The following is a 23,059-nucleotide window of genomic DNA, read 5'->3' as shown; positions in this document are numbered from 1 at the left end:
AATATGATTGAATAATAGATATAAGTACGAGAACTCCTAAATATCACGGGATAGGTCATTTTTAAATTGTGTTGTCGTATAAGCCATAGAGTGCTACAAGCTTTTGTCCTCTCAATAGATTGGACAAGAAATAAAATAGTGAAAGGGGTTTTAAAAAAAAGAGTAAATCTTTCTTACACTGCTAGTGTATACACTATTATCGTTGGATTCATGACATGTGTGAAAAAATTGAATTTCAAATACAAATTTTGCATAATTGTCATTCGTCCAATGGTGATAGTGTATACACTGTCAGTGTAAAAAAGATTAATCCTTAAAAAGAATGGTTAAGCCTCGGTAATTTGATTGCTCTAGAATCACAAATGTAGGGAACTAGTATAGTGTTGCGGTGCTTGGAAAGACCAAATAGGGTAAAGTTGAAAACATGAGGGTCAAGTGTTGATTTCTTTCAAAAGTAAGGAGAGTCAAATTGATCCACTCATATATTAGAGGACTAATATGGTAATTATATATTTCAATTATATAATAGTTTACTCCTTCGACAAAAGAAAGAATTCCTACACGTTACGACATGATGTAATCTGATTGGCTAATAATTAGCCATTGCTTCTTCCCACTTCTTATTTGTCCATTTCCCTCCCATGAAGACACATGGCATCAGAAGAATATTTTATGTAACACAAAATTTCCTTCCTCCACACACCTGAACATGTTAATTTCCCTGTCCCCATCAGGGTATAGATACCCAAGAATTTTGTATAAATATATCATGCAAATCAAATCCACGATCTCTCATCAATTGTAAAATTGTATCAAAAGTAGGCTGAATATCACTTGAAAGTAAAGGAATAATTGAGTGATATCTGTCGATGATGATGCCTGTTAGTGTACACGTTATAAATATACATATAAGATTAATCCGTAAACAAACAATAATTAGCAGATGAACTTTGAGCATTGCTAGTGGATGAACTCTTTAACACTCTTGAGAGTTGATATTCTAAAATATATATATATATATATATATATATATATATATTGAGAGAGGGAGAGAATAAAGTGTTTTTAGTAAAATCATTTTGATACTCAAATAAAGAAGCATTTGTAGATGTGAGAGGGGCACACACCCTTTGACAGTGTGACGTAATTTGGCTTGGATGGTTGGCCTCATGCCATTTGGCAAGATATTATTCACAGTAATATTTACGTATCTTTGCTTGGGAAGCCATTTAGTTTCAAAAAATTTTCAAGAAATTTTTGTAAGCACATTTTTTACTTATCTCTTTATTTCATATGTATCAAATCAATACATTTTCCTACAAAAACTTCAACAAATAGCAATCCAAATGGATTTGTGCAATTGACATTGCTCTAGATTTGTCATCCCCCGTGCAATTGAGAATAGTCAGCACATTAAATCGCTGCGCTACATTTATCTCGCCTACTTTCCAGTTTCCAGTCGCCTTGTGCAATTGACTGTGCTCAAGACTTGTCGTCCCTCACTTCCTTGTTCTTTTGGATGACTTGTTCAGTTAACAGCAAATATCAAGCCAGACTTGTCATCCCTCACCTGTTCTGTTGGATACTTATTCAGTTAACGGCAAATATCAAGCCTTGAGATCCCTCAGTCCCTTGTTCTGTAGGAAAAGGAATTATTCAGTTACCAGCAATTAATGCCCTTAAGGTCAACTTCCCAATTCACATTCTATCTCTCTTAATTAACTCTGCCTTTATTTAGGTAGGCTTTGAAAATCAGAGCTACACTCTTTACAATTCATTCACCACTTGTGGGACACAAAAAGCCAGAAAAAAAGCAGAGCAAGAGCACCACTTGCTGGACACAAAAAGCCAGAAAATGGAGAAAAGTCAGGAGCTGGCACTATCCCAGATGAGGAAATCTGTTGAAAAGCTTGGTGGTTTTGCTGAGGTAATAAATTTTCTCAGTTGCCCTTTTCAGCTCTATCCCTTTTGTGCAAGATTTCTGCTTTTGGAATTCATGGTGAAGTTCAGGTGTTTGATTTTATGCATCTTTATTGGCTCCAGAATTATGGGGACCCCACACTGATGAGGTTCTTGATTGCAAGATCAATGGATACAGATAAAGCTGCAAAAATGTTTGTGCAGTGGCAGAAATGGAGGGATGCACTGGTCCCTTCAGGATTTATACCTGATTCTGAAATTCAAGATGAACTTGGAGCTAAGAAAATTTACTTACAGGGCTTGTCTAAAAAGGGGTTCCCAATTATGGTTGTAAAAGGCAGCAAGCATTTTCCATCCAAGGATCAGCCTCAATTCAAGAGTAATTATCCATTTCTTGTTTTAACTTTCGTTCTTCGTGTATGACTTTCTATCATCCTGCTATTTATGTGGATTATTTCCAACTAGGTTCGTGCTTGAATGCTATAAAGATGCCTTCATACCTTGTTTTAGTCCTGTTCATGGTGCATTCCATGAATTTTTGACAATTAACTATTTTAACGAGCTTAAAATTGTGTTTTGAGTCTTTCAAATTAACCCCTTGGTCAATATTCCAGCCGAACTCCCAATGAACTTTCATGGAGTTGAGCAGGACGATCTATTGAATATGCTTTAAATTTCAAGTTTAATACTTGTCAATTAGGGCCCAAGCCGATATTAAAACTTGACCATACTAATTTAAAAGTTAGTTGGCAATCCTAATTTAAAAGTTTCTGCCTGTTTTAATTATATCCTTGAGTCTTTTGGAATATCTTGTAATGGTCGCAATCAAATTTCTTATGATACTGAAGATCAAGCTTTGATTATGTATTATTATTTTATTAGGAAGGTATTCTGTGCCAGAAGGAACTTGAATAAGATATTTCTTTAAAGGTCAATGATCTTACTATTGAGAGGAAGAAATGACCTACTAATCTGTGGTTGATTCTGTTGGGAACTTAGTTGAGGGACAGATCATAAATGGACAGCGTTGGGGGGGCTTGTGGGCTGCTACTTGCTAGTCAACTTTTGGACAATATATAAACTTAAAAATGAAAAAAAAAAGAAGAAGATTGAAGGAAGCTTCTGAAATTTAATTAATAATTCTAGGAATTAATTGATTGGTACAACCAATTGGTTTGATTTTTCATCAGGTGTTGATTGAAAAATTATAATTCCTCTGATATTAGTGGTCCATCATGAGTGCTTTGATTGCGTTTCAGAGGATCAATCTGCTAATTTCTTCATTTGATATACTGGGAATCTTTGGTTGAATTTTCTTGATCGTCATTTCTTACTTTTGATTTGGTCAATCTCCTTTTACGTGTAACTTCAGTTATCCAAAGTTGAAGTGTGCTTGCAAATACAGTCTTCTAATTGAAGAAAGTGCAGAAAGGGACCATGGACTAACAAGATTGGTCAAATTCATTAAGCATGAAGATAACTTGCCAGGGCTATTTGAGTGACTTGTTTGTGAAACCATGACTAGAAGGGACACTAGATAATTGTCCTTTTATTTTTTTCGTATATGAAAATGAAAAGGCTTTATATTTGGAAAGCAAGTAGTGCTATCTTTTTTTGTGGATTTTTAACATGGTTCTCTTTCTATCAAGATCTCCTTTCAAGTTGTTTCGCATAAGTTGCTATGTTAAGTCTGTAACTAATTCAAACTTCTGCCTGTTGCTGCAGAATTCATTGTTCATATACTTGACAAAACCATTGCAAGGTATAACTTAGATTAGTTCATTATTAGCCTTAAATTATTAATGGTATCGGTAGGACTCTTTCACATTAGCGTTATTAGTGATCAGGTATTGTCATCAACAGAGACAGGTCTGCTGTGAAATAGGCCATTACCCATTTATTGGGGGAGTTTGGGTACAGTAGTGGGTAATGATGATCCTTTTTATCCCCACTGTCCCTCCCCTCCCCTCCCCTTGGAAACAAAAGACTAACAATGAAAGCAATCTGTTATTTTATTTTATCTTTAATATAAAGTCTTGTAGGAATAATGGATTGTGGTATTCTGATTTGAATTCATAATTTTCATTTCAGTTCCTTCAAAGGAAGAGAGATCGGTGATGAAAAGCTAGTAGGTATTCTTGACTTAAAGGATATCTCATACAAGAATGTAGATGCTCGTGCTTTAATCACTGGTTTCCAATTCCTACAGGTAAACCACTTTGATTGTCTTATATTAGAAAACCATTTAGATTATTTATGGAGGGGCATCATATAAATATGGTGACTGGTCTGTAGCTAAAGAGAATGTATGCATCTGTTCTGTTTTGCGGACATGGGTAATGGATCCCATCAATATGTGTATGTAAATAATATGTGCCCTCAAATGAAACAGGTATCAAGAAGTTGATATGCATTTACAGTTCATAAGAGGATGCAATTGGTATGGCACCCAGAGTGATCATGATGGCATAAAGGAAGACATTCATTAACGCCTAGTATAAGATAATAAACGTTCTTCTTGCTGCTCCAGCGGCTTTTGCCATTTAGCTTTCTAACAATTTTTAGCAATAATTAACCTTATTTAAGATTCAGATGAAGGGATTTTTCATTTTCCTTATTTATGTGTATTTCAAGGACCTCATTATTGGCAGATGGTTTTAAGGCTACTCCTTCCCCTTATTCTCAACTCAGTTACAAACTAATGATTGATCTCTGCGTGAGTCTTATCATCATGAATAGAACATGTTAAAGCCTGGTTCCAAATGATCATCTACCATGAATAGGTCATGGGCTAAGATCTACAAACCTAATGTCAAATAGAATTTGATATTCAAGGAGAAGGACAATCATCAGATCTGTCTACACTCAAGCTTGTTAAGACAGATTATTGTTCTGCTTCACTGTAATAGCATCATGTCAGTCCATGGATCGTTTAGGTTATTGGCTAAGATCTTTAAACCTAAGGTCAGATGTAATTTGAATCCCTGGAAAAGGACAATCCTCAGATCTGTCTACATTCAATTTCCTCAAGAAAGATTCTTGTTCTGATTTACTGTAACATATTTGCTTCTCCAACTCATTCACTTTGGCATTGTGCAATTCTTTCTTGTTATGAAATTACATTGAAATCTCTTATATGTGTAGGCTTACTACCCTGAGCGCTTAGCCAGATGTTACATTGTACATATGCCCCGGTTCTTCGTGAGTGTATGGAAGATGGTTTCATACTTCCTTGAGAAAGCAACTCTTGAGAAGGTATGTTTGATGTGCAAACATTCCTGTATATTTATCTTAAAATTAGCAGGCAGATAATAACTAAAGTCCTGCCAGCATCCATACATAGGATGAAGCCACCAAACCTAGTAAAAATAAACAAATGCAATTTAAGTTCTCTGTTTGAGCATATGTACTTTCTTGAATCTTGCTTTAAAAATCTTGCTAGAGATTACCCTCATGTGCGCAACTATCAATCGTCAAAACAAGACAATAATGCGCAGAAATACTAATACAAGATCCATCTTTTTAGTGATGATTCAGTTTTGAAGTCCACAGATAATATTTTCTCTTCTTTTTTCCCCCTCCTTTTTCTTGTTTTCGGACTGGTTGATTATTGTTCTGCAGGAGTATAAAGCTAATTAATTCAATCTTCAACATAAATAAAAGTTTTCCAGTCACATCATGCGCCACTAAGTTGTCAAACTACCATTCTTATTATTTCTTAATCTATTACAGACAGTTTGCCTCTTTATGTGATCAACTGCAAGAGCAGTTTATGAAATTTCCACGTTCGTTTCTCTGAATTCAAATAGTATCAGCATTGCCATTGTTAACAGATTCTAGGATCTCTCTTAATCTCAGCTGTTTGAGGCTTATTTTTCTCTCTTTTGTCTGATTGCAGAAACATATGACATCTTTTAATAGCCATCTCTTATATTGAAACTTGTTATCAGGAGAATTCACCGATGATGGTTACAAAAAGTAGCATATAAGTGTGTTTAGGCGTCCAAATCCAATAACTTTCGAGTATAGATCTTCTTTTTGAAGTACATTTGTTTTCTAAAATCGAACTTAACTAGCTGATTTTAAATGATGAACACAGATTAGGATCGTGACTAACGAAGCGCAAAGGAGGGAGTTTATCCAGGACATAGGCGAAGAAACTTTGCCAGAAGTGTATGGAGGGCGGGCAAAGCTTGTTCCCATCCAAGATGTGGTGTTAGCTCCATTGAACCATTAGACCAAACAGTCTAGATTTTGGTGTTACATCAAATTACTGCAACTGATTCATGGATGATACTTGAAGGAAAGAGAAAGGAAAAGGAAAGCAGTAGGAAAGGAATAAATTGTTTTCAAAGTGGATGTATTCTGACTGCTCCTGGACTTAATTTGTAGTATCTTTTATTACGAATAGTACTAATCATGAAACCACTCCTATGGTCTTTTATTGTGTTCCCAAATTTGGTGACTTAATTCGAGATGCAACTAGAGATTAATTAATGACTAAATAAGTTATTTAAATCCTGTATTTGCTTAGTTCCAGGTTGAGTGATTACGGAACAGAGTTGTGCATCAATACAATCATCTATATTTTCCCTTCCCCAAAAAGGCAAAGCGTAAATTACATATGATCCTCTGTAGTTCTTCATATCACCATATGACTCTGCTAAGATTTCAAAATAGCCACATTTGTGGTTTTATATGAGGTGGAAAATGGATGGAAAGTACCAACGACCAGGGAAAGACCAGGGAAATTAACGAGACGCGCTCTAAAAATGTGTGTGATGGGATCATAATATTCACTTAATTCCCTTATGATTTGCATGAAAATTTACCTTATTTTTCTATAATTTTTGCGTTTATTCACATATTTCCCTTATACTTTCACGCAAGATGGTCATGATTTAGTACATTAATAAGCGCAATACTAGCATTTTAATTAACGATGTTATGGAGGCTATTTTTCGTCAAATTTTCACTTTATATGAAACCACATGGAGATTATGTGGATATTTGAAAATGTTTCCACACGATGTTATGCGTAATTTACCCAAAGAAAAATCATATCACCATCTTTTGTTGTTTTATGAGATGACCATTTTCAATTGTTTTATGGTTTACCATAATATAGAAATCCCCATCTTTGTTTAGAATGTACACCAACCTCCCATTTCTTCAATGTTTGTAAGACAAACTTCTCTTACTCTTGATTTAGTGGTAATATTTATTCATATAAAGCATGATTCTTTAATAAACATTAAAAAAAAATTATCTGATTTATGTAACATCTTAGCATTTGATTGGAGAGATCGATGTAAATTCAAAAATAAAAATAAAGGAATTTCCCTATTTAAGATAAACCTAAGCATGACTCAATCTTTTGAAGTGCGAGGGACAAAGTATTTTGACAATCTAACCTCCAACTAGAGAATTAAGGGTTCAGATCAAGCATTATGTAAATCCTTTTTACAGAATAATTTAGTAAAACTTCATAAGTAGTTTAAAGAGCCAAAAAGCTGATAAAGAAGACAAATCGGACAATGCTATATGTGCTCGAATTTATTCCAACTCCACCGAACCATCACAAGAAGGGTCACATGTGCATTTATTTCTTCATAATCTAGATTTCTAGTGAAGTTCTTAGAGCATACAAGCAGTCACAAGAACCTTGGATTTATTTAAGGGCAGAAAACAACCCTATAATTTGTACCACTTGGGCAAGTAACAAAACTTGCAGCATCTCCAGGATAGCTGGAAGCATCAGGGCACTTGTCCTTAAAGAACTTGGAGAAGTTTGTCGGGCCACAGTTTTGAGGGCCGTTGGCGCAAAGTGCAGGGATTGTTGCATCCACCTCAAGTTCTTAGCTGAGTTGGGCATTGATCAACAATAGGTGCTGAACATCTGATATCACGGCAAGAAGAAGTAGCGGAGCTGATCGCCAACGGGATGTTGAATCCTTCAACGAGTTTCATGTCGATGACGTCCTGGTTATTAAGTTGGTTTAGGGCGAATTCAGCTACTGTATTCGGAGGCTTTCCATAGCCTTGGCATTCAAGGCGCCCACTGCAATCACCTGTTTGACATTGGCCTTGGCCATTGGCATCAAATTTGCAACTGGTTCGGCCCCAAATGCGAGCGTTGGCGGTGCCAGGAGCCACATCTAGGGGCCATGATTGGCCTTTGTCGAGTCGCCTGCCACCACCTGGGGAGGCAGCTGCCCAGACTGGGTAGCTACATTGGTTTATAATGTTGACATTTGCAGCATGGGTTAAGGTTAAGCATGAAGTTAGGCACAAAACCAAAAGGGACAAAGTGTAGGTGAACTTCATGGTGTTTCTAACTTTCCAATTGAACTAGTAGCTGCTGCGGTTTCAAGATGCCACAGCTAGGGGTTTATATAGGGTGATTGGCTGCTACGATTTTGCGTGTACAAGTTGATCTCCGAACAAATTTTTGCATCAGAAATTTCCGAGATGTTGATGGTCTTGTCTTTGTATCCTAGGAATGATTGAAGAAGATGCGGATGTGTCCATAGTCCTTCCACATAATTTCAGTCAAGTGTCATCCCTCATTGTTCTATTTATCTAGTCATTTGAACTTGACTCTTCTTTCAATCAACGTTCCAATGCTTTTCCTCAAGTGTTCAATTCGTGGATTACCTCTACCGAAGACATAAAAAAAAAAAGGGTAAATTATATATAACTCCCCTTAGTTTCATCTATTGTCACATGATCCCCCTAACATTCAAAATATCCACTTCACCCTCTTATGGTTTTATGTAAAGTGAAAATTTGACGAAAAATAGCCTACGTAACATCGTTAGTTGACATATCAATAGTGCCCTTACTTAAATGTTAAATCAATCGACGGTTTAACCACCTCATATAAAAGTATAGAGAGATTGCACGGATAAATGCAAAAATTATAGGGATAAAGTGGATATTTATACAAATCATAAGGGGATTACAAGGATGTTAAAATTTTATCACACACATTTTTAAAGTGCATTTGGTATAAGCTCCATAACTTGTTATACATTATGTCCGTTTTCCACTTTACATAAAATTATAGGGGTTATGTGATTATTTTAAAATCTTAGGGGGCTCATTTGATATTATGCAAAACTACAAGGGGGTAATAAGTAATTTATCGAAAATAAAATGACTTGAATTTTCTGTTTGGATGAAGTGTTTGTTAACCACATTATTCCTACTTTCTAAATATCACAAAAAGTGGTTATTAATAAAATGTTATATTGCAATTTTCCTACAAACATCATTCAAAACAATTATCTTATCACCTAATTAGTGGAAAGAATTAGCAATATATGGATATTTATTAGCCACACCGAAATGTATGTTCAAAATAAAAAAAAATGATGATCGGAATTAAAACAGTTGGCTGTAGTTGAGATTATGGCAGCTAAGGAATCGATGGAACCATGTGGAAGGAAGGATGGAGAAGATCCATTTTTGAAAGTGGCTCTTCGAATACGATCAGGCTTCTAAATGAGGAGAATGAAGATCTTTCTAAACGGGGTCCTTGGCAAATGATATCGAGTTTGCAAAGCATCAGTAGTGCCTTTCTTTGCACTTTGGGTAGTTCCAGGATCTTGTAATAGCGTGGCACATAAGTTGGCTAGACATGCTAAGTTTTGTTGATGATTCAGAGAATTGGCGGAAATATCCACCTCCTATCGTTTCCTCAGCTGTACTTTCTCTCTGATTGTTTGGTTGAATGACATACTTCATAACGTTTTTATGAAAAAACAATATTAGCTTATATTTACCGATATCTGTTATGAGGCCGTCGTTGTCAACATTTGAGTATTACAGATCATTTCAAATTTTTCTCGGGAGAGGAGATGGGTGGCTCGGATGAAGAGAGGATAAGTGAGAGATCTCGATAAAATTAAAAAAAAAAAAGATCATTTCAAATTTCACATTTAGGCAGAATAATGATAAGGTGTAAATGAACTAAAACTCGGTAAACTTTGTACCTAGTTACACTTTACGCTTAAACTCAATATATAGATATTTTGTCCCTAGTTACGCTTTACCCTTGAACTCAATATGTAGATATTTTGCCACCGCTTTATATTTTAGAACAAAAGTGCCTCTTCAATGTTAACTTTTATTTCTTTTTCTCCTTTTTTTCGTGTTTTTCCTAATTTTCTCCCATTTTCATGTGACCAACTATTTTCTTCTCTTTGTTATTATTATCTATATATTATTTTTATTTTTTTGAACTTATTCTTTAACTGCTTCCTTTTTTTATTTTTTGTTATTATAAGTAATAATGATCAGAAAGTCTACATTATAACAATGTTTCATATAGTGTTTCAGTATTTCATAACAAGTAAGTGGATTGTGCCCCAAACTTTGACCCTAATTGCACTTTATCCCCTAAAATTTTTTTAATAGGCACTTATCCTTCCCCCTACTCATTCTCTTTCTTTCTTTTCTTTTCTTTTTTTATGTTTTTTCGTTCTCTCGTATCACTATTTCCTTCCCATTCTTATTAGTATTACGAATTGTATGCTTATATTAATATTTTTAGTATTCTTCTGCTTATAATTTTATTCTTGTTGTAATTTATTTGCTTGTGGATTTTTACTACTAGTAATTCATGACAAACTAGATGCCATAAAAAAAAGTTGCTGTATCCTTATCATTATGAAATACATCTATATAAATGACTGTAGAAGTGTATAACAATTGGGCTGTTCATAGAATCATATTTAAATATCTGTAGATATTTCATGCGCAATTGTCCTTGATTCCTCTTTCAGTCAAATGAAATCAAATCAAACATCTTTTAGTCTATGCCAGACGACCATGAACTTTGGACCAACTTTACCGTGTTCCTTGTTTCATTAGTTCAAGTAATTTTCTTTCATCTTCTTATGAAGCCACAAGAATTTCGTAAATAAACCTGAATCCCCGAACAATCCTCAAAAGCCGGCAACCTGAATTATTAGTTCAAGTAATCGAGAGCTGCTTTTTCCGGTCTGGCCAGCCAGTGTCTCTGAGCTGCAGACACGAGGAAAACACGAATGAGGGAAGGTACAACCTGAATTGGAGTATGATTGGTGCAATTGTGGATGGGAAGGAGGTGCGGTGGTGATTGTGGTGGTAGTGGGGGGGAGGGAATGTCGAAAAATTTTTAAACTATCTTAACAAAATTTTAAATTTAAAGATATTTTTAATATATATGTATATATATGGTGAAAATTTTTCATATACAATGTTACAATATAATTTCTGAAAAATATCTCGAAAACATCTGGTAATTCATAAAGATTCAAGAGTCCAATCAATAACCTATATCATAACCTTTTTTTTATATATATATATAGTAAGAGAAAAGGCACATTATGAAGATATCATTATCATTGGCTGATGCCAAAAATTTTGAAACATCTTAACTAGCATTTTGTTTCAGTGTTAAGATATTTATTTATCTTTTTATTTATATTCAATTTATTCACTATTTGGAAGGGTGAAGTTCATTTCTTTCTTTCATCATTTTTCTTGAGAGAACAAAGGTGATTGTCAATGGGAGAATCAGCCAAAAGGAAAAGATGAACAAAAATGATTTATTTATCACTTCATAAGCTAGTCACAATTGGTATGCAATTGAGAAAACTTGCAATATATTGTTTGTTGTAATTTTCTGAAATCGTTTCTCGGTAGAATGATATATATATCTTATGAAATTGGGAGGGGACAAGGAATTTGAATTCAAAAATGTTTAATTTTTAGATATATTTAAATTCATTTTTGTAAATTAAATTCTGTGAATCGGTGGAAATACTAGGAATTCACTAATGGACAGCGCTCTAGACATAAAAGCAGCGGGAGCCCAACTAGAAACCACCAAACTACATCAAGTAGTCTGTTAGTCCTCGCGATTCAAGTCTTTTTGGTGGGCTCTTAATTGGGCCGTTATAGGCTGATAACCATAGCCATATCTTGAATTTTAAATATTTTGTAAACTGAAATTATTCAAATTTGTTGGTTCAATCCTTTTCAGCAGACTTAATAAAGATAACTAAGCTAGTACCGATTGAATGGAAAAGAATGAATTAGAAGGACATCAAAGCCCCCAAGTTCTGGCTTTGATTTCTCAATTTCTTTGACAAGAAATAGGAATACTTTTCTAATTCTTATCAATTCCAATATTATACTATTGAACAAGGAAAATTTATTTCATTTTTCCAGCAGTAGGAAAAAAATGGAAGGTAGGTAATGAGTAATAAAGCCACTCAAATCCGTGTAGATATTGTATTTTCCAATTAAGATGGTAACTTAATTCGAAATGCAACTAGAGATTAATGACTAAATAAAATTACTTTAAATTATGTACTATTTGCTTAAAGAAGACAAATCGCACTAGGCTATAGGTGCTCAAATTTGTTGCAATTACTGTGGATCATCACAAGAAGGATCACATATGCGTTTATTTCTTCATAATCTACTTTTCTAGTGAAGTTCTTGGAGCATATCAGCTGTCACAAGAACCTTATAACATCTGGATTTCTTTAAGGGCAGAAAACAACCCTATAATTTGTACCACTTGGGCAAGTAAACAAGCTTGTAGGATCATCTCGAGGATCGCAATAAGCATCAGGGCACCTGCCCTTGCAGAACGTGGAGAAGAAGGTCGGGCCGCAGCTAGGGCCACCGGTGCAACAGTACTCAGTTGTGTTAAAAACAGTGCAGGGATTGTTGCACCCACCAGGAGTTCTTAGCTGAGTTGGGCATTGATCGACAATAGGTGCTGAACATCTTATATCATGGCAAGGAGTAACGGAGCTGAACTCCAATGGGATGTTGAATCCATAAAGGAGGGAAATGTCGAAGTAGTCTAAGTTGTTAGGCTGGTTTAGGGCGAATTCAGATAGTGTGTTCGGAGGCTTTCCATAGCCTTGGCATTCGAGGCGCCCGTTGCAGTCACCTGTCTGACACCGGCCTTGGCCATTGGCATCAAAGTTGCAATTTGTTCGGCCCCAAATCCGAGCGTTGGTGGTGCCAGCCTGCCAGGAGCCACATCTAGGGACCATGATTGGCCTCGGTCGAGCCTCCTGCCACCCCCTGGGGAAGCAGCTGCCCAAACTGTGTAGGTACATTGGTTTATAATGTTGAAATTTGCAGCATTGGTGAAGGTTAGGTATAAAATGAAGCACGAAACCAAAAGGGACAAGGTGTAGTTGAACTTCATGGTGTTTCAAACTTTCCAAGTGAACTAGTAGCTATTGTGTTTTCAAGATGCCATTGGCTGCTATTAACTTGCGTGTACAAGTTAATCTTCTTCACAAATTTTCTACATAAGAAATTTCAGAGATTTTGATGGTCATCTTGTATACTAGCTAGGAATGATTCAAAGATGATGATCTAGCCGTCATCCTTCTGTAAAATTTCAGTCAGCTCTCATCCCTCATTTTTTATTTGGTAAAATGCACTTTATCACCATGTGGTTTAGCAATTTTTCACATGACCTACCTATAGTTTTAAAAACTATATATAACTCCTCATAATTTGAATTAAAGTGTGAAAATGATGGAAATGATTATTTGTAACAGAATCCGTGAAAATGTCTAAATTACTCTTGTTTAAAACTAAAATGGGTGAAGTGACAAAAATATATAAACATAATATGTATAACACTCTAACTCCGTATGATTTTATGTATTGGCATATAACTCATTTATGATTTAGTGTTTTACCATATAACCTCCTTATGATTTTTAAAATATATACATAATTCCCTGTGGTAAATAAATAATTTTTAACTTTATATAGGGGTACTTTTGATATTTTAGTTGATTATGTTATGAAATGCAAATTCCTTCACTTTGACAATTTAATCCAAATTATAAAAGTATTATGTATAGCTTTTGAAACCATAAAGGGGGTTATATAAAAAAAACACTAAACCAAGGCTACACAGTGTATTTTGCCCTTTTTTATTCTTCTGGTGACGTAAAGCTTGACTGTTTTAAAGATCAACCTTACATGTCTTTCCTCTAGTGTCCAATTCGTGGATTACCTCCATCTAAGATAGAAAAAAGAAACAGACATGAATTATCCGTTTGGGTGGGGTGTTTTTCAACCACACTGTTTTCAGGAATCACTTTCTAACATTTCTTAATATCACAAATGCGCTTATTAACAAAATATTATATTACAATTCTCCTAAAAACACTGTGCAAAACAATTATCTTATGACCTAATCAGTGGAAAGAACTAGCAATTATACAAAAATTGATTAGCCATATTGAAATCTATGTTCAAAATAATAAATGATGATCTGGGATTAAAACATTTGATATTAGCTTCTAATTATTTTAGCGATAACTTTCTGTTATGCGCTAGTCAATCTCAACATTTTGGTAGTGACGATCATTTCAAAACCCACAACTGGGGAGACTAATGATAATATCGTAACTTTTCTTTTTTTTTAATATTCTTCCTCTTAGTCTAGAATTTCAACCAGATTTTGGAGTTGCAGAATGGGCATAAATCAAGACCATACACCTGTTTGTCTTCCTTCTCTATTCTGATCCCAGTCAAAAGTTAGGCAAATGACTTCAAGAAGCTTAGAAAATTCAATCAGCATGCAGAAACATCCGTTGAATTTGAGTTTCTCCGAGTAGACTTCTATGCTGTTCAAAAAGTATTACCTTGCTGCCATTAAATTTTACACGTGAGGTTCTTCATATCCCTAATTTAAGTGTAATTCTAGGACCATTATTGGCAAATGGTTTTCGTGCCAAACCATGGATCATTAAGGTTATCGGCTGAGATCTTTAAACTTAAGGTCAGATAGAATTCGGATCCATGGAAAAGGACAATGATCAGATCTTTCTACATTCAAATTCAAGAAAGATTCTTGTTCTGTTTTACCGTGACACAATGACTATTCACCTTGGTGTTGTGCAATTCTTTCTCGTTACGATATTACATTCGAATCTCTTAATTGTGTTGGCTTGCTACCCTGAGTGCTTAGCCAAGTGTTATATTGTACATCTACCCTGGTTCTTTGTGAGTGTATGGAGGATGGTTTCATACTTCCTTGAGAAAGCAACTCTTGAGAAGGTATTTCTGATATGCAACCATTTCTGCAAATTTAAACATATGAAAGATCTTTCTTAAAATTAGCAGGCAGATGATAACTAAAGTACTGCTTCCATCCATACGTAGGATGAAGCCATTAAACTTGTCAAAGTAAACAAATGCAATTTAAGTTCTCTGTTCGAGCATATCTGTTTTCTTGTATCTTGCTTTGAAAGGCTTGCAAGAGACTGCCCTCTATGTGCGACTATCACTTGTCAAAACAAGACAATATTGTGCAGAAATACTTAAAGACAACGAACCAATACAAGATCCATCTTCTTCTTCTTTTTTTTTTTTCAATTAATGGAGCTTTTTATTGATTGTAGAAGTCGACAGAAAGTGATCTTTTCTTTCCTTTTCTTCCCATCTTGTTTTCCCACTGGAAGATTATTGTTCTGCAGGAGTATGAAGCTAATTAATTTAATTTTCAACAGAAATAAAACTTTCCAGTCACATCATGATCCCAATGAGTTGAAAAAAACCATTCGTACTATTGCTTAATCGATTACAGAACGCAGATAGTTAGCCTCTTTATGTGATCAACCAGAAGAGCAGTTATTGAAGATCCGTTGTTCGTTTCTATGAATTCAAAGATTCTAAGATCTCACTTAATTTGAGCCATTTGTGGCTTATATTTGTCTCTTTTGCCTGATTGCAGAAAACATGTAACAGCATCGCTCAATATCTATTCATTCCTTATGGGTACAAAAAGTAGCATATAATTGCGTTTAGATTTCCAAATCCAAAAATTTCGAGTAAACATGTTTTTTTTTCTAAAATCGTGATTAACTAGCTTTTCTTAAATGATAAACACAGATTAAGATCGTGATTAACGACGAGGAAAGGAGGGATTTTATCCAGGACATAGGCGAAGAAACTTTGCCAGAGTAGTATGGAGGACGGGCAAAGCTTGTACCCGTCCAAGATGTGGTATCAGATCCATTGAACCATGACACCGAACAGCCTAGATTTTATTGTTACCTCAAATTGCTGGAACTGATTCATGGATGATACTTGAAGAAAAGAGAAAGGAAAACAGAAAGGAGTATGAAAGGTGGAAGAAAAGGAAACGAATCAATTGTTTGCAAAGTGGATGTATTCTTGGCTGCTCCTGAACTTTGTAGCTTCTTTTCTTATATGGCTAAGTTAGATGGGGTAAAAGAACTTTTTACTTTTTTTAAAAAATTTTATTGTATAACTTTTTTTGTCTGCGTTGTTGTTATTTTGTTTTTTCTCCAGGATCTTTTATTACAAATCGTAATGGATAATAAAACCACTCAAATCCATGTACACTGTGTTTTCTAATTAACATGGTAACTCAATTTTGAAATTGAAGAAATGCAAGAAGGGGTCAGAGCAAGGGATGTGTAAATCCATCTTACAGATTAATTTAGTAAGCAGTGATGTAGTTCATAAGTAGTTTAAAGAGCCAAAAAGCTGATAACGAAGACAAACCGCACAATGCTATATGTGCTCAAATTTATTCCAATTTCAGTGAACCATTACAAGAAGGGTCTCATATGCGTTTATTTCTTCATAATCTACTTTTCTTAAATATCTGGATTTCTTTAAGGGCAGAAGACAACCCTATAATTTGTACCACTTGGGCAAGTAAACAAGCTTGTGGGATCATCTTGAGGATAGCTATAAGCATCAGGGCACCTGTCCTTGAAGAACCTGGAGAAGTCGGTCGGGTGACAGCTTCCTGGGCCATCGGTGCAACAGTACTCATTTGTGTGAAAAACAGTGCAGGGATTGTTGCATCCACCTGGAGTTCTTAGCTGAGCTGGGCATTGATCAACAATAGGAGCTGAACATCTGATGTCACGGCAATTGGTAACGGAGCTGAACTCCAATGGGATGTTAAATCCATCAACGTTGGAAATGTCGATGTAGTCTAAGTTGTTAGGCTGGTTTAGGGCGAACTCAGCTAGCGTATTCGGTGGACTTCCATAGCCTTGGCACTCGAGGCGCCCGTTGCAGTCACCTGTTTGACAGTGGCCTTGGCCATTGGCATCAAAGTTGCAATTGGTTCGGCCCCAAATGCGAGCTTGGGTGGTGCCAGGAGCCACGTTTAGGGACCATGATTGGCCTCGGTCGAGCCTCCTGCCACCGCCTGGGGAAGCAGCTGCCCAAACTGTGTAGGTACATTGGTTTACAATGTTGAAATTTGCAGCATTGGTGAAGGTTAAGTATAAAGTTAGGCATAAAGCCAAAAGGGACAAAGTGTAGGTGGACTTCATGGTGTTTCAAACTTTCAAAGTGAACTAGTAGCTGGTTGTGGTTTCAGGATGCCACAGGTAGGGGGTTTATATAGGGCGATTGTCTGCTATCATTTTGCGTGTACATGTTAATCTTCTTAACAAATTTTCTACATGAGAAATTTCAGAGATGTTGATGGCCCTTTCTTGTATTCTAGGAATGATTCAAAGATGCTTATCCGTCCATAATCCTTCTGCATAATCTCATCCCCCATTTTTTATTCTTCTGGTGATGTGAACTTGACTGTTCTATATATCAATGTTACAATTTCTTTTCTTTAGTGTCCAATTCGTGGATTTTCTCTAAGATAGAAAAACAGAAACAGACATGACTTATCTGTTTGGTTGAAATGTTTTTTCAACCTCACTGTTTTCAGGAATCACTATCTAACATCTCTGAAAATATCAAATGTGTTTATTAACAAAATATTTTATTGGAATTTTCGCAAAAACACCATTCAAAACAATTATCTTTTGACTTAATTAGTGGAAAAAATTAGCAATTGTACATATATTGATTAGCTACGCTAAAACCTATGTTTAACATAAGAAATGATTGTTAGAGATTAAAACGTTTGGTATTAGCATCTAATTATTTTCGCGATAACTTTCTGTTATGGGGGTAGTCAATATCAACATGTTAGTATTGATGATGATTTCAAATTCCACACCCAAGGAGACTAATGCCAATTTCATAACTCCTAAAGTCTTCTGTTTTGATATTTTTCTTTGGAATCTTCCTCTTAGTCTAGAGTTTCAACAAGATTTTGGTGCAGCCGAATGGGCACAAATCAAGACCATACGTCTGTTTGTCTTCCTACTCAAGTCTGAGACCAGCGAATGTTAGGCAAATAGCTTCAAGAAGCTTAGACAATTCAATCAGGATATCAAGTAGAACAAGAGTTTCTATTCCAGGATTTCGTAGAGCTTACTCAAGTAATTGGAAAAAAAAAAAATTAAAAGCCCAATTTGGGCCGTTTCGTGAAGTGTTCAAGCAGTTTTTTGTGCTTAAACTCTATAGTTTTGGCAACTTTCCATGATAGCATTTGTGGTTGCTACAAGCCTAAACTGCTAAATTCATATTCAATCAAAATTCATTTACTGCATCTTGTGCCCAGTGTAAGGAATGCTGTTTGAATGTAGTTCATGCTTTATTATGGCAAAGGAAAGCTTAATAGATTTATGTTGTGAGATCTCTGTTGTTGGGTGATCTGTAAGAACTTCTGTAAGCGACTTATAGTTTCGGAAACAGGTTTTGACCCGTGACAATAATCGAAATCAAATTCATCCAAACTTTTTTTTACCAAAAAAAAATTGTAGATTTACGTTGCGGCCAGTAGGGCACGTATCCCTATTGACCCAAAGGAGGTACCTAGAATAATATTGAGATTTCTTGAAAATTCGAAATTGTGCCTTGGCTGGATTTTGAAGTAGTTATTATATAGCATAGTCATTATTGTAATTTATCAAAAAGTAAACCAAAGAAGAAAGCAAGTAGCTGCAAATCTTTAGATGCCAAGTTCCAACGTACTTTTGCTTGCATATTTACTTTACCTTGGTCCATAACTTTGTATTTTTCATTAACAAAGCAGTGGTAGTTTATCAGTCTATTAGATTTGATCATTTTTAAAAATATAATCTTTGTGTTATTATTAGCCACTTGTAAATTGGAAAAAAATTGCGAAAGTTAATTCGTGCCCCAATGAAAAGTATTTCTACCTTTGCCACTGGAACCTCTGTAACGTATTTTTTTTTTTTTTATAGTTAATAAAAGGCACATTACAGAGATATCATTTTATCTGTAGGTGATGCCAAAATTTATAAAACTTCTTAAATATCAATATGTTTCAATATCAATTTCTTTTTTGCACTGTTAAGATATTTATTTGTATTTTTCTTTGTATTCATTTTATTTACCACTTAAAAGGATGGAGTTCGTTTCTTTCTTTCTTTTCTTTTCTTTTTTTTTTTTTTGAGAGAACAAAGATGATTTTATTAATGGGAATCACCCTAAAGGAAAAGCTGAACAAAGATGAATTATTTATCAATTCCTTAAGCTAGTCATAATTGGTATTTTATTGAGAAAAACATGTACTATATGGTTTGTAGTTTATACTAATTTTCTGAATTATTTCTCGTTCTACTAATTAAATTCACAACTTAAAAGAAATTTATTTTTGTAAATTAAATTCCATGGGCTGGTGGATTATACGACCCAATACTGACAATACGAATTCGTTAATAGACGCGGATCAAGGACCGGAAGCCCAACGGGAAACCACCAAATCAATCTGCTCTATGCTTCAAGTGTGTTTTAGATGGACTGGGCCCGTATTGGGCAGTGATAACTTGTCAAATATTTTTAAACTGAAATTTGTCAAATTTGTTCAATTTTCTTAGACAAGAAATAGAAATACTCTTCTAATTCTTACCAATTCCACTATTATATTGAACAAAGAAAAATTATTTTATTTGTCCAGCAGTAGTAAAAGATGGAAGGTGGGTAGGTCAATTTACACCTTCAAGGTATTGCACATTGCAATTCAGATCTCAGAAAAATTAGTCAATCATCACTATAGTTTAAACTTTTTGTATTTCCTTTCCAACGTTAAAAGATATTAATTAATATAACAAGACAAGTCAATATACATACAACTCGGGGATGGGATGAGTTGGATAGTTCAAGGGGGGAGGGAGTGCAAGTAAGAGGTCTCGGAATTGAATCCTTCCACTTACATTAAGATGTTGAACATTTAAGTCACAACTTTAAGGAAAAGTTAAAACATGTTTTCGGGTGGTTTGTTGTTCTAGCCATAACAATCACTATGCCGATATTTAGAAGCCAACAGTGGCTGCACTGCTCTGGTTTTACAGCATCTTATTTCTTATTTGTGCTGGCAATTCTAGTGCGGCTATTAGGTACTCTTCTGATGAAGAAAGACAGGCAAGTCATTTTCGCTTTTCATCAATCATATGGAATAGATAACGTTACCCTGGAATATATTTATATAAGTAAGTAATTCTATAATCCTTTTGTATTTCATGATGTGACCGATCAATAAGTAAAAGAGAATACATGGTAAAGGTTTAATTGTTTTATGTGTTTATTTTCTTAATGTTGAAATTTGCAGCTATTGGTGAAGGTTAAGTATAAAGCTAGGCACAAAACCAAAAGTGACAAAGTGTAGGTGAAATTCATGGTGCTTCAAACCTTCCAATTCAACTGGTAGCTGTTGTGGTTTGGAGGTGCCACAGCCAGGGGGTTTATATAGGTGAATTGGTTGCTATGATTTTGCATGGAAGTGTTGATATTTCAACAAATTTCTACATAAGAAATTTTAGGGATGTTGATGGTCTTGTTTTGTATCCTAGGAATGATTCAAAAGATGCGGATCTGTCCATAATCCTCCTGCATAATTTCAGTCAGTTCTCATCCCTCATTGTTCTATTAATCTGATCATGTGAACTTGATTGTTCTTTCAATCAATGTTCCAATGCTTTTTCGTAAGTGTCCAATTTGTGGATTACCTCTACGAAAGACCAAAAAAAAAAAAAAAAAAAAAAAAAGGACATGAATTTTCTGTTTGAATGGAGCGTTTTTTAACCAGATAAATTTCAGGAATTATTTCTAACATCTTTTAATATCACAAAAGCAGTTATTAATAAGATGCTATATAATGATTTTCCTAAAAATATCGTTCAAAACAATTATATAATCACTTAATTTTTTTATCCTTATAGCAATATTTAACTCTTTTCTGATACATAATTTGAATAGATATGCATTATTTTATTGTGTGTATTTAAATTTTTGGTAGACAACTACATTATAATGTTGTATTCACTACATACCAAGTATTTTCGTTCATGTATATTACTTTTTCCAAAAGCATAATAATATTACGTAATAAATATAACAATTGAACTGAACTTCATGGAACTTCTAGCAGTGGCTCCAATTCCAGCTTTTAAGAGTGAATTAGTACTATTTAGCATGAGTGCATCAAATTATCAATTTGGCATCGACGAGTTTCCACATCACTTGAGCTCCTTAATTGCACCTTTATCTTACTTAGTAAACTTTCATATCACCATCTTTGTTATTTCATGAGATTATCATTTTCAATTGTTTTGGGTCTACCTTAGCATGGAAATCCCCATTTTTGTTTTGAATTTACACCAACATCCCATTTCTTCAATGTTTGTAAGACAAACTTCTCTTACTCTGGATTTCGTGGTAACATTATGTAATACACTAAAACAAATTATTTTGATTTATATGACACCTTAGTATTTGACTGGAGAGATAGTCTGAATTCCAAAAAAAAGGAATTCTCCTGTGTAAGTTAAACCTAAATATGACTCAAATTTTTGAAGTGCGGGGAACAAAGTATTTTGACAATCTAATTTAAAACTAGAGATCTGTAAATCCTTCTTACAGATTAATTTAGTAAAACTTCATTAGTTTTGAACTGGTGATCTAGTTCATAAGTTGTTTAAAGAGCCAAAATGCTGATAAAGAAGACAAATCGCACAATGCTATATGTGCTCAAACTTATCCCAATTCCAGTGAACCATTACCACAAGGTTCACATATGCGTTTATTTCTCATAATCTACTTTTCTGGTGAAGTTCTTGGAGCATATAAGCTGTCACAAGAACCTTAAATATCTAGCTTTATTTAAGGGCAGAAGACAACCCTATAATTTGTACCACTTGGGCAAGCAAACAAGCTTGTGCGATCATCTTGAGGATAGCTATAAGCATCAGGGCACCTGCTCTTAAAGAACCTGGAGAAGTCGGTCGGGCCACAGCTTCCTGGGCCATTGGTGCAGCAGTACTCATTTCTTTTAAAAACAGTGCAGGGGTTGTTGCATCCACCTGGAGTTCTTAGCTGAGCTGGGCATTGATCAACAATAGGTTTCGAACATTTGATAACGCGGCACGGAGTTACAGAGCTGAACTCCATTGGGATGTTGAATCCATCAACGTTGGAGATGTCGATGTAGTCTAAGTTGTTAGGCTGGTTTAGGGCAAATTCAGCTAGCGTATTTGGTGGATTTCCATAGCCTTGGCATTTGAGGCGCTTGTTGCAGTCACCTGTTTGACATTGGCCCTGGCCATTGGCATCAAATTTGCAATTGGTTCGGCCCCAAATGCGAGCTTTGGTGGTGCCAGGAGCCACATCTAGGGACCATGATTGGCCTCGGTCGAGTTGCCTGCCATCACCTGTGGAAGCAGCTGCCCAAACTGTGTAGGTACATTTGTTTGTGATGTTGAAATTTGCAGCATTGGCGAAAGTGAAGTATAAAGTTAGGCACAAAACCAAAAGGGACAAAATGTAGGTGAACTTCATGGTGTTTCAAAAATTCTAAGTGAACTGGTAGCTGGTTGTGGTTTCAAGATGCCACAGCTTGGGGGTTTATATAGGGCGATTGGCTGCTATCATTTTGCGCGTACATGTTAATCTTCTTAACAAATTTTCTACATGAGAAATTTCAGAGATGTTGATGGTCTTGTCTTGTATTCTAGGAATGATTCGAAGATGCTTCTCTCTCAATAATCCTCCTGCATAATTTCAGTCAGTTCTCATCCCTCATTTTTTATTGGGTAAAGTACATAAAACCTCCCTGTGGTTAAGGAAATTGACACGAAACTTCCTCATTATTTAGAAACTCCCACTTAACCCCCCTGTGCTTTGGACTTGTTTGGCTTTTACCTGCTAACCGGCTGGGAAGCCGGTAATAATATGAAATACCAAA

The 23,059-nt window shown here is 35.2% G+C and overlaps 3 protein-coding genes and 1 pseudogene across 5 annotated transcripts; 1 reads left to right on the top strand and 3 right to left on the bottom strand.

The window, feature by feature from the left end:
• Positions 1–1,296: 1,296 nt before the first annotated feature.
• LOC113753885 (CRAL-TRIO domain-containing protein YKL091C-like) lies at positions 1,297–15,927 on the top strand. 2 transcript variants are annotated; one of them, XM_027298158.1, is made up of 6 exons: positions 1,297–1,927; positions 2,044–2,299; positions 3,646–3,682; positions 4,012–4,129; positions 5,065–5,175; positions 15,853–15,927. In XM_027298158.1, the coding sequence occupies exons 1-6, from the start codon at positions 1,856–1,858 to the stop codon at positions 15,925–15,927; spliced, it is 669 nt and encodes a 222-aa protein (XP_027153959.1). In that variant the 5' UTR covers positions 1,297–1,855. The 2 variants fall into 2 exon arrangements, with proteins under 2 accessions (XP_027153959.1, XP_027153957.1); XM_027298156.1 differs by lacking the exon at positions 15,853–15,927 and adding an exon at positions 6,020–6,438 and having other exon boundaries at positions 1,303–1,927.
• Positions 7,478–8,396, bottom strand: LOC113753888 (thaumatin-like protein). The gene is given in 2 exon segments (XM_027298161.1): positions 7,478–7,746; positions 7,748–8,396. Coding segments are annotated over 2 exon segments (651 nt in total). The 5' UTR covers positions 8,248–8,396; the 3' UTR covers positions 7,478–7,595.
• Positions 12,365–22,692, bottom strand: LOC113753887 (thaumatin-like protein). Of its 2 annotated transcripts, none has more exons than XM_027298159.1 (2): positions 21,960–22,692; positions 12,365–12,402 (listed from the first exon to the last, which is right to left on the bottom strand). In XM_027298159.1, exon 1 carries the CDS (start codon positions 22,651–22,653, stop codon positions 21,979–21,981), a length of 675 nt encoding a protein of 224 aa, XP_027153960.1. In that variant the 5' UTR covers positions 22,654–22,692; the 3' UTR covers positions 12,365–12,402; positions 21,960–21,978. The 2 variants fall into 2 exon arrangements, with proteins under 2 accessions (XP_027153960.1, XP_027153961.1); XM_027298160.1 differs by lacking the exon at positions 12,365–12,402 and adding an exon at positions 16,475–17,212 and having other exon boundaries at positions 21,987–22,692.
• On the bottom strand, positions 12,442–13,141 carry LOC113753886 (annotated as a pseudogene).
• Positions 22,693–23,059: the final 367 nt, after the last annotated feature.

The sequence above is a fragment of the Coffea eugenioides genome, chromosome 11 (assembly GCF_003713205.1).
Source record: "Coffea eugenioides isolate CCC68of chromosome 11, Ceug_1.0, whole genome shotgun sequence".
In the NCBI taxonomy this organism is placed as follows: domain Eukaryota; kingdom Viridiplantae; phylum Streptophyta; class Magnoliopsida; order Gentianales; family Rubiaceae; genus Coffea; species Coffea eugenioides.
Note: the sequence above shows the minus strand (reverse complement) of the source record. Positions and strands in the feature narration are given on the sequence as shown.

Excerpts from the sequence above, each read along its gene's own strand:
- LOC113753885 (XM_027298156.1), top strand. The coding sequence starts at position 1,856 with ATGGAGAAAAGTCAGGAGCTGGCACTATCCCAGATGAGGAAATCTGTT. Across the intron at positions 1,928-2,043 it reads AGCTTGGTGGTTTTGCTGAG|AATTATGGGGACCCCACACT; the intron begins GTAATAAATTTT and ends TATTGGCTCCAG. Across the intron at positions 4,130-5,064 it reads CTGGTTTCCAATTCCTACAG|GCTTACTACCCTGAGCGCTT; the intron begins GTAAACCACTTT and ends TTATATGTGTAG.
- LOC113753887 (XM_027298160.1), bottom strand. The coding sequence starts at position 22,653 with ATGAAGTTCACCTACATTTTGTCCCTTTTGGTTTTGTGCCTAACTTTA. Across the intron at positions 17,213-21,986 it reads AAATTATAGGGTTGTCTTCT|CTGCAAATTTCAACATTGTA; the intron begins GCCCTTAAATAA and ends CCTTCACCAATG.